The 9985-nt window shown below is 36.1% G+C and overlaps 2 protein-coding genes across 2 annotated transcripts; both read left to right on the top strand.

Moving 5' to 3' along the window:
• The first annotated feature begins 7727 nt into the window (after window positions 1-7727).
• LOC114376251 lies at window positions 7728-8560 on the top strand. Its single transcript, XM_028334269.1, has 2 exons — window positions 7728-8102; window positions 8198-8560. Exons 1-2 carry the CDS (start codon window positions 7728-7730, stop codon window positions 8558-8560), a joined length of 738 nt encoding a protein of 245 aa, XP_028190070.1.
• A 225-nt stretch (window positions 8561-8785) lies between these two features.
• Window positions 8786-9785, top strand: LOC114376256 (serine/threonine-protein phosphatase 7 long form homolog). Its single transcript, XM_028334282.1, has 3 exons — window positions 8786-8857; window positions 8938-9528; window positions 9609-9785. The coding sequence occupies exons 1-3, from the start codon at window positions 8786-8788 to the stop codon at window positions 9783-9785; spliced, it is 840 nt and encodes a 279-aa protein (XP_028190083.1).
• The last annotated feature ends 200 nt before the right edge of the window (window positions 9786-9985 follow it).

Below are 9985 nucleotides of genomic sequence, written 5' to 3' on the forward strand. Positions count from 1 at the left end.
ATCAAGAATATGCTTGCAAGGAGTGTAGCCTGCATGAAATTAGTTAGCAACAATAATTTGAAGTATACATGAAACTTAAATTAACGTGACTATGATAAATGAAATCTTACCCAATTTCTTCAACATTTCTTTTTGTTTGGCATTATTGAATTTGCGATTGAAATTGCTTGCTATGTGTCGGACGCAGTAAACATGATAACCGTGGGGAGGTTTCCAACCAAGTGCTTTGTTAGTCACAACAGACTTTATACTCACGTGACGATCAGATATGAGACAAATACCATTTTTATCTGTGACGTGTTCACGCAAGTGTGCCAAAAACCATCACCACGCTGTTAACGTCTCACCTTCGTACACGACGAATGCTAGAGGAAGGACATCACCATTTCCATCTTGTGATGTGGCCATTAAGAGGGTCCCCCAGTATTTTCCGTACAAATGTGTGTCGTCAACTTGTATGATTGGCTTACAAAACTTGAAAGCCTCCTTACATTGACCAAAAGTCCAAAACACTCTATGAAACTGATGGTGTTCGCGACTAACTGTGTTCCCAACAATAAAATCGTCATGTATTATTTGAAAATATGATCCAGGAGAATGATTTTGCATGTGTGTTAGGCACAACGAAAGTTTCGCATATGACTCTTCCCAATCGCCATATTCAAGTGCAATGGCTTTTTGCTTCGCCAACCAAGCTTTTTTGTACGACACCTTGTAGGCAAATTCACTATTAATCCTCTCTTGAATCAAAGAAACTTTTATTGATGGATCTTCTCTGATCATGCCTGTTAATAGAATAACAAAATTAAAATGACAATTAACGCAAAAGTAGCATAATATGAACATAAAATATGTACCCACTACACAAGTGGCAATTTAACCTGAATCAAGCTTCTCGTGATCTTGTGTCATGGTCATATTGAGACATGTATATGGTCCACCCCATTGTGTGACTTTCCATGAATATGTTTTTTAGATAAAATTGCCCTTATATAGAACGGGCAAGGACACTTTGCGCTTTATTCAAGCAACAAACAACATACTTGTTTGATTTGCTTTCAACAACTTTAAAAGTTTGATGCACATTCATAACATATTGTTTCAGTGCATTTTTTACCGCATCTTTAGTATCAAAATCCATGCCAACATATAATTTTTGTCCAACATTAAAACTCGATGACATCTCCAAACCACAAATGTCTTCCTCATCAGGATGACTCCAGTTGATATTGTTATAATGCAAAGCATCATTCCAAAATGGATTTTCAATTCCTTGTACACTTAATAGTTAAAAAAAATTCAAATCATACTTATTTAACATTAAATAGAATTGACATCAAATGATAAATGTATTCACCTATTTTTTTATTTAATATATTATACCTTCTGCTGGGTGAACAATTCTTACTGGTTGAATCATGTCGGCGACTTCATCGTCAATATCAGATATACCGTCAACACTATCATCTTTGTCTAAAGACTCTTCAACGTATGAGTTAGACACAAGATAATCATCATCATCATCATCTTCATCACCATGTAAGTTGCTCACATTTGTTGGCGGTTGCGCCTCATTATTAGATAAATTATTTCCGCATGATGTAAGAGAATTTGCAGAATGAAACATAGAACCACCAACCACATCCTTTTTTACGTACAATTCCAAAACTGACATTTGATTTTGTTGTAGAAAACTTTCGAGCATGGTTTCAACATCTTCGTCATCACAAATTTGCAAAGCAACATATTTTTCAGAAACTAAAAATCTACAACTGATAGCAGAAATAATTTAATTATTTTCTAACTTTACCTTATCTCCAATTTTTTTTTCAAAGCATTGAAACTAATTCCACGTTTAATCTGAATCGCTTTTTTACTGCCTTCAAATATTACACCATCATTCTCTTCATATACACTTCCATTGAAATATAACACTGTTATAACTGAATTCATCATGTACCTACAAAAACACTATTGTAAATAATTAATCAAAATAATAATAAATTCAAAATAAATAAATCTAATCACAAAAAACCTTTTTATTGAAACTTCTCATTAAAAATTTATTCTAAATAAAAATTATTAACTTCAACTAAATATGACGAAAAAGACTTAAAATAGTTGAACGATTTGAAGGTACTAATTTTAAAAGCAAAATAATCCATCAACGAAGCAAAAAGTAGTAATTAATCTTAACAATAATAACTTAAAACTAAATAAAGGTCATTAATTAAATATGATGTCACAAACTTAAAAGTAAAAACTAAAAATTAAAAAAGGCAGAACAAAGGAACGCTTTCAAAGTAGACATTTTAATTACATTACAAAGCATCAACCAAGTTATTAGTATAAAGTCACACGAGCAAAACATTAACAGCAAGCTAATCTAATTAAAAAAAAATACTACACACTTCATATTGAAAATTTTTTCCGCACTCAAAATACTTACTTCAAATAAATATGATGCCAAATAAATTTTTGATTTTAAACAAGGTTGAAATTCAAGGCTCATACATTTTTAACACACACAAACAAACCATCAACACCCCAACCTAATCTAATTAAAAAAATACTACAACTTCATATTTAAAAAATTTACCATACTCAAAATAATTACTTCAAATAAATATTATAACACAAAAATTTTGGATTTTAAACATACTTCAAAGAAGGCTCATAAATTTTTAAGACGGTAACACAACATCAACACCAACCTAATGTAATTATAAAATGACTAAAAACTTCGTATTCAAAACAATTTTCCGACTCTAGATATTTTCTTCAAATAAATATGATGAGACAAATTTTTTTTTTTAAACAGACTTTTACTTCAACCCACACAAATTTAATTAAAAAGAATACAACTTAATTAAAAAAATTATAATAAAAACTTCACATTCAAACTTTTTTCCGGTGTAAAAAAATTACTTCATAAAATTTAATTTCATGCCACACACATTTCATTACGAACTTCATACCTTGAAGGCTGACTTGAAGAACAAAAGGTTCAACAATTATAAAAATCGGATAGCAAACAATTTGGAAAACTGAGCAATATTTAAAGCGCACAACAAATGTGGAAGAAGAGGGCCTATTTAAAGCTAATGATATCGCCATTGGCAATGACTATTCCAAGGGCAATTCACCAGTGCTGCTGGCTATTTCCAACTCCAGCGTAATTCGACAGTGCCACTTGGCTATTTCCAACCTGAAAAAGTTGATGCTCACCTGCTTCGCGTGCCTACAACCCTAGCCTGGAAAAGCTCCCCTAGCGCAACTCGTTAGTCAAACTGGCGAGTTCCATGCAAGCTCAAATCGCCAATGACATTGGCGAGACCAGTGCCACGTGTTCACGCCACCCCAAAGTCTCCAATGGGACTGGCAACTTCCATGCAGTTTACGTAAAAAAACAACCCCATACAAGAATAAGTTCCAAAAGAGCACCATTTGCAAAAATAGTTTCAAAAAGTAGTCCCTTTGGGAAATTTGCCGTCGAGTTCAAGTAATGTCCACTTTCTTCCTAGTCGGGTCTCGTCGGCCAAGCCCATTAGGGAAGACTTATGTTAGCTTTGTTGCATTAAGTTCGAGTAGATGATCACCTAAGGAGGTGTCTTGTTTACTGTTACTTGTTCACACGCATTAAACGGTTTTTGACGTTTTTAAGGCTAGCATGACATAGCAATGCAGGATTAGGGGTGGAAAAAGGTAGGTAGAATAAAGTTTTGCTTAAATAAGTCTAGCTTATTTAAAAAATTCAAGGTCCTTGCCTAACTTGTTATATATTATAAGGTTTTTCTTAGGCTTGATTTGACCTTTTCGAAAATATAATTTGGATTTTTAACTTACTTAAAAATTTGCATGAGACAAACGAAGCAGCACTAGAGAAGTAGCGGAACCTCTGTGTCAATGTTAAAGAGATTGTTTGAAACTTCGCTACCACAACCAAAATTTTATGCTTTCAAAGTTTATTTATTCCTTTGGCCTCTGTTTGCTAATGGTAATAACTAAAAAATAAGATTCTAAAAAAATTTCTGAAAATTTGTTGAGTTTGAATTCTTGATATCCTTAATTCAAAATATTTTTGTAATTATTGCCTCAGAAGTGAAATAAAAGATAAGATAAAGGTGAGCTATGAGAATTATTATATGGAGTCAACCCAATACTAAATACAAACTGTATAATAGATCCATATCAACATTATCAATTGTCTTTATGTTTAATCAACCAAAAATTGTTTCATATTAATGTAAGATTAGGAAATGATCCTTCAAATTATTCAAACTCTTGTTACTAGGCCCTGAACTTGATGGATTTTAGTATATATAATGTAATGTCATAATGAAATAGAAAGCATAAAATTCCTTCATGAATAACGAAAACGAGAATGTAGGGGAAAAAAAAGATCCTTGCAATGAGTGACAGTTTTCCAGGGATTTCAAAGTACTAGATTTGCCTATCTTAAGTCAAGATATGTGTATCCAATGTAACAAGGTACCCATATCATATCACAATTAATTCAATCAAAACAACAGTACTGGTCTAGTCATAAAAGTATCTGTTTAAATTTTTTGATTGGAAAAGATGAATTAAACCTATCATACATTACTACTTTTGTGAGTTGTGAATGCAGCAAAGCTTGAAATTCCAGTAACCCATCATGTGAACTTTTTTTCAGGGTTGCAACAAGTGGAATGATTTTCAACAATCTGGGGCACTGATTGCTGCTATATTTATTGATGATGGCTGCCAATTGCTCCAAACGTAGCTCCAGAAGTATGGGTTCATCACCCTTGCCGATTGCCGATTCAATCTTGAATTGAATCACCTCTCCCTGACAATTTTGGTAACTATTTATTTTTTTATTAGTCAAAATTAAACTTGGATATTAAAAAATTTCATATAATTTAATGAACAGAGTTAGATCTATTGGTCGATTTTGACAATTATATGCATTTTTTTATCCGTGAAAATCAAAAATTGATTATATTAGGAATTTATAATAACTTAGTCTCTGTTCAATCAACCCAATTATACCTTGACAAGTATATGCATTGATTCCTCATTAATGTTTTTACTTTCCTTTTATTAATTTTGGTAAGTATATGTACTGTAGTTCTGATTTCTCATAAATGTTTTACTTTACTTCTACCAATTTTGGTAAGTTTGCTCCTACCAGCAGCGATGCAGAAGTTTCGCTGTAGCCTGTGGCATAAATATTCAAACAGAAACAGGTCATTCTTTAATTTTCTTATTACCATCCACTAAAAACATAAACAACTTTTTGCCGAACCATGTAGCAAAAGCTGGAATTAAATTAATGAGTGTTAAGTTGTTAACTACTCAATTAATTGTTATTGTCGGTAACATGGAAAGTTAGCAGATACAAATTGAGGCGTGGCTCTTCGAACTTGACTCTAGGTCATAAGAGGTTGTGGGGAGGCAAAATTAACTTTTAGTCTTGCTATTTAGATTTGTTTGTTTCTAAAAGACATAATGAAAGTTTTTAGCTATCATCATTATCTTAAATTAATTATTTTTAAATTTAAAAGTTAATGAAATATTAATATAAATAAAAAAAAAGAATGAAATTAAAACTTAAAAAAATATAAAAGATCAAAAATGATATTTAACCTAATTTTTATAAGCCTAAATTCTACGTATAAATGTTATATTAGAAAGTTTGTTAAGGTGAAAATAATTGAGTGAGAGTTTCCTTATAAACACTTGATGTGTCAAAGATTGACAAATGACGACGTGTCTAAAGTGGATAATTGAAAAGGTTGAACTCCAATGAATGTTAATTGTGATAAGCTATTGAGTGAATCAATTTTTGAGATTTTTTCATTAACTATGAATGTTTTGACAAGACCGATACATTATAAGAAATAAATAATTATTTTCAAAAGACACTTTGGCACTTAAGCATATATTTGGGGTGGTGCTGGGTAGAGAAAATCAATTTTAATTCCATGGTGAAGGCACAATTACTCTTCATTGTTGTGAGAAAACTACAAATTTTATGTGATTTTGGTCACTCGCCACGGTTTTACAGTACCCAAACATACGGTAAGTTGATAAAGATTTTATATTGACGATGTGGAGTAAATATTTATATGTTATAATGATATTAATTATATTTATAGGAGTATGAGATGATTGGTTTTTCTTTCCTAACCAAAACCCTTGAAGACAATAATTATGTCTTAGAGTAGGGACATGATAATTTTGTTTTAGACCAAAATGCAATCTACTATCACAAATACATATTAGAAGTTCTGTACTTCAATTATGATTTTGATCACACGTATAATAAGGCTGTTGATTGCTGGGTGCACCTAGCAATTGAATCAACTTTCTAAAATGCCTTTCATTTAAAAATAAAAGTTAATATATTTAAAAAAAAAAACATTTTCTTCTTCTTCCGTTTTAAAAAACGTTTTCTTCCGCAGTTTCCTTCTTCTCCCGTGCACCAGCAACCTCCCCGCAAGCTTCTTCTTCCTTGGTTTCGTTCTTCTCCTTCCTTCCAAAAAGGTTCGTCTTCTTCCTTCGTCTTCTGTGTATACAATGACAAGCTTCTTCTTCCGCACTTTGAAATTTGGTTCCCTTCTCCTCCACAGGTATTGGCATCCTCCATTGACTAGCTTTGTTCGTTTCTTCCGCCATCTAGGTTAGTGTTCTAACCTCGTGTCTTCATTTGGAAGCGTTAATGGCCGTAGGATAGACGACATGAGTGATGTGTGGTGGCTGAGGTTGAAGACGAAGGTTCTTCCGCGAGAAGAACCTTCTTTCACGCATGTGGGAGGGGCAGTTGGATATTGAAGCAGAAGAATGAGTTCTTCCGCGGGAACCTGCGGAAGAAAGGGGAGAAGGTTCTTCCGCGCGTTCCGGCGGAAGAAGGTTCCGAAGGTTCTTCCGCTGGATCCATCGGAAGATGGTTCCTGAGGTTCTTCCGTGGGCTCCAGCGGAAGAACTATGTCTTCCGCGGATCCCGCGGAAGAACCTGCGGAACCTTCTTCCGCAGGCAACATTTCCTGCTCGCGGAAGAACCTGTGGAACCTTCTTCCGCAGGCAAGCTATCCTTCTCGCGGAACAACATTCGAAACGTCTTCCGCGGAGCATGTTTTGGTGTTTTTTGGTTTTTTTTTTTAAAATTTTGTCTGAACCACCAATTTAATGATATTAGTAATTATTATTTTTCATTTATTTGCTATTACAAAGTGTATATGGTATTTAACTTACACAAACTCCCTAATTTTGATACATCACCTATTGTATTTTGCTTTCATTTGGTTAGGATGTCTAAATTGAATTGTTATTTGTTGTCATTTGGTTAGGATGTATAAATGGCTGTATACACTGCATAAATTATGTGGATTAGTTAGGATTCTTTTTCCCTGATGAATGAGAGGGTTAAGAAAAAAAAAGGTAAGTTAGGATACTAATATGCAACTATTAGACTACTGTTACACTTGTAATTAAGAAAATATATGAGACAAGAAAACAAAGTTTCTGTTTCTAAATTTATTTTGATATTGAAAAGAAATTTGTGTAATCTAATCTAATAGCCTGCAACCTGTCAAGAAACATTGAAAACTTAATTTGACCAAATTAGTAAGAAACATACAAAACATGTGTTTGAACAAATTTGTAATGACAAAGCTTTGTTACCAATTATTTGAATATTTAATTTGACCGGAAAAAATAAATGTTCTTCATGATTTCAGATCATGGTTAGAACACGAGGTTTAGGTTGTGCGTTAGGAGCTGGTAGAGGTAGAGGCATTAGTGAGGATACGCATGAGGCTGATGTTCCTCTGCGTCGCAGACCTACTGCTTCAGCATGTAGGCAACAAGTTCGTCTGCGTGAGGATGTGACAGAGAGACCTGAGGATGTGCCTCAGTTGCATGAGGATGTTCCTCATGTGTCTGATGCCACCCCAGAGATGACAGGCACCGCCGATGCTGTTCAGGCAGAGGGAGTGGCTACTGATGGGAGCTTGGGGTCACCTGCTGTAGATGAGGGTTTCCCCGGTGGACCACACGACCCATCGATTTTGACTGATTTTGCTGAGCATGTCGCACACAGTATCTGGAGTGGACGGGTACGTAGTTTTTAATGTTGACTAATTACATAAAAATTATTTGTAGCTGGATTGTTTTTTATATACACGTTATTGTAAATTGTTATTCAATTTAGGAACGACCCGATCTGAAGTTGGTCTCCCACGATAGAAAAGTAGATAAAATTGGGAGACCAGCGCCTGAGATCGAAGGGTTGATTGCTGGCACCAGATTGAGTCCACTGATTAGGTGTTCTGTTATCACCACTGATCCTGGACTGATATCCGCCTTCGTCGAGAGGTGGCATCGCGAGACTAGCACGTTCCACCTGCTAGTAGGCGAGTTGACGATCACGTTGGATGACATGGCGTCACTCCTACATCTTCCCATCACTGGCGCGCTGCATACGTTCGAGCCGCTTGTTACTTCAGACGCCATTCGTCTACTGATGGAGCTTCTTGAGGTCAGTCATGAGGAGGCTACATTTGAGACCCGATAGGCTGGTGGGCCTCATGTCCGGTTGGGGTGGCTTCGAGACTTGTATTAGAGCCAGTGCAGGACCAGACGATGGGTTGTAGCAGCCCGCACGTATCTGCTCCACTTGGTGGGTTGTACTCTTTTCGTCAATAAGAGTTCAACCCATGTACATGTTGTGCACCTGGAGGCTTTCAGGGACCTGGCCCAGGCAGGGGGATTCGCCTGGGGGGCGGCTGCATTAGTCCACATGTACGACCATCTGAATGACGCTTCGCAGGCCTCTACACGGCAGTTGGGCGGTTATATTACACTTCTCCAGGTACGTATTATCACTGATAATTTAATATGAAGTAGCATTGAATCTCTTTTTTTGTATTGATGTTGACTATGTCTTTGTAGGGCTGGATATACGAGCACTTTCTTACAGTGCATACATCCGTCATTCATGATGCTTATGATGAGGGGAGCCCACGGGCCTGCAGGTGGCTTACGGGTAAGGCTCATATTACGGGGATCAAGGGAGCCCCGTATTGGAGACGTTTGGATGCCCTGAGTGTGACTGACGTGTGTTGGATGCCCTATGGTGAGCTCTGGCGAGTTAGGGCCTTTGACTTGATATCGTCGTACACCGGCCAGCTCAGATGGGATCAGATTGTGGTGTACGTTCGACTTGAGCGGGTTCTTCGACAGTTTGGCTACCTTCAGACGGTCCCTCCACCGCCGGTTTGTGATTCTTTGACAGGTGATGATATAGATGACCAGTGGCTGAATTTTCCAGACCATTTGGTGCCTTCAGGGGAGCTCTGTGTAGTTCCTAGACAGGTGGCGGCAGACTACATGGAGTGGTTTTTTCGGATATCGCACCCATTCGTCACGCGGACCGAGGAGACTGCTACGCTGAGACATCCGCCTCCCCCTCATCATGAGGAGTTCGTCGAGCCACCCATCCCCGAGGTTTCAGTCGCGACCGATCTCCCTACGCATTCAGTGGTAAGCATAACTTCTATAGTTTTTCATAATTTAAATTTTTTTAAAATGTGATACTAACTTTGTTATTTTGACTGTGATAGGTTCACTACGAAGGATGTCAGGGGATGGCTCAGGATTTAGGAGCGATTGCTGAGGATTTGGAGCGGGTCATCAACCTCAGGATGATCACTGAGGGCATTGACTTACATGACATCATGACTCGTTGTCTGAGGAGAGCTAGAGGTGACACCGCAGATGGAAGTCTTAGGCCACGCTAGAAACGCCGCATAGATTAGGATTTATATTTTTATTGTACTTAAATTATTAATTTTTGTATTTGTTTATGTATGTCATAAAACACATTTACTTACATCATTTATGATTTTTGTTTGTCTATCTATAAATATATGATTTAAAATTTAAATATAAACCACACACATGAGTCACATTTATAATGGCATTTGAATATATAAAATAA

This window comes from Glycine soja, chromosome 2 (genome assembly GCF_004193775.1).
Source record: "Glycine soja cultivar W05 chromosome 2, ASM419377v2, whole genome shotgun sequence".
Classification (NCBI taxonomy): domain Eukaryota; kingdom Viridiplantae; phylum Streptophyta; class Magnoliopsida; order Fabales; family Fabaceae; genus Glycine; species Glycine soja.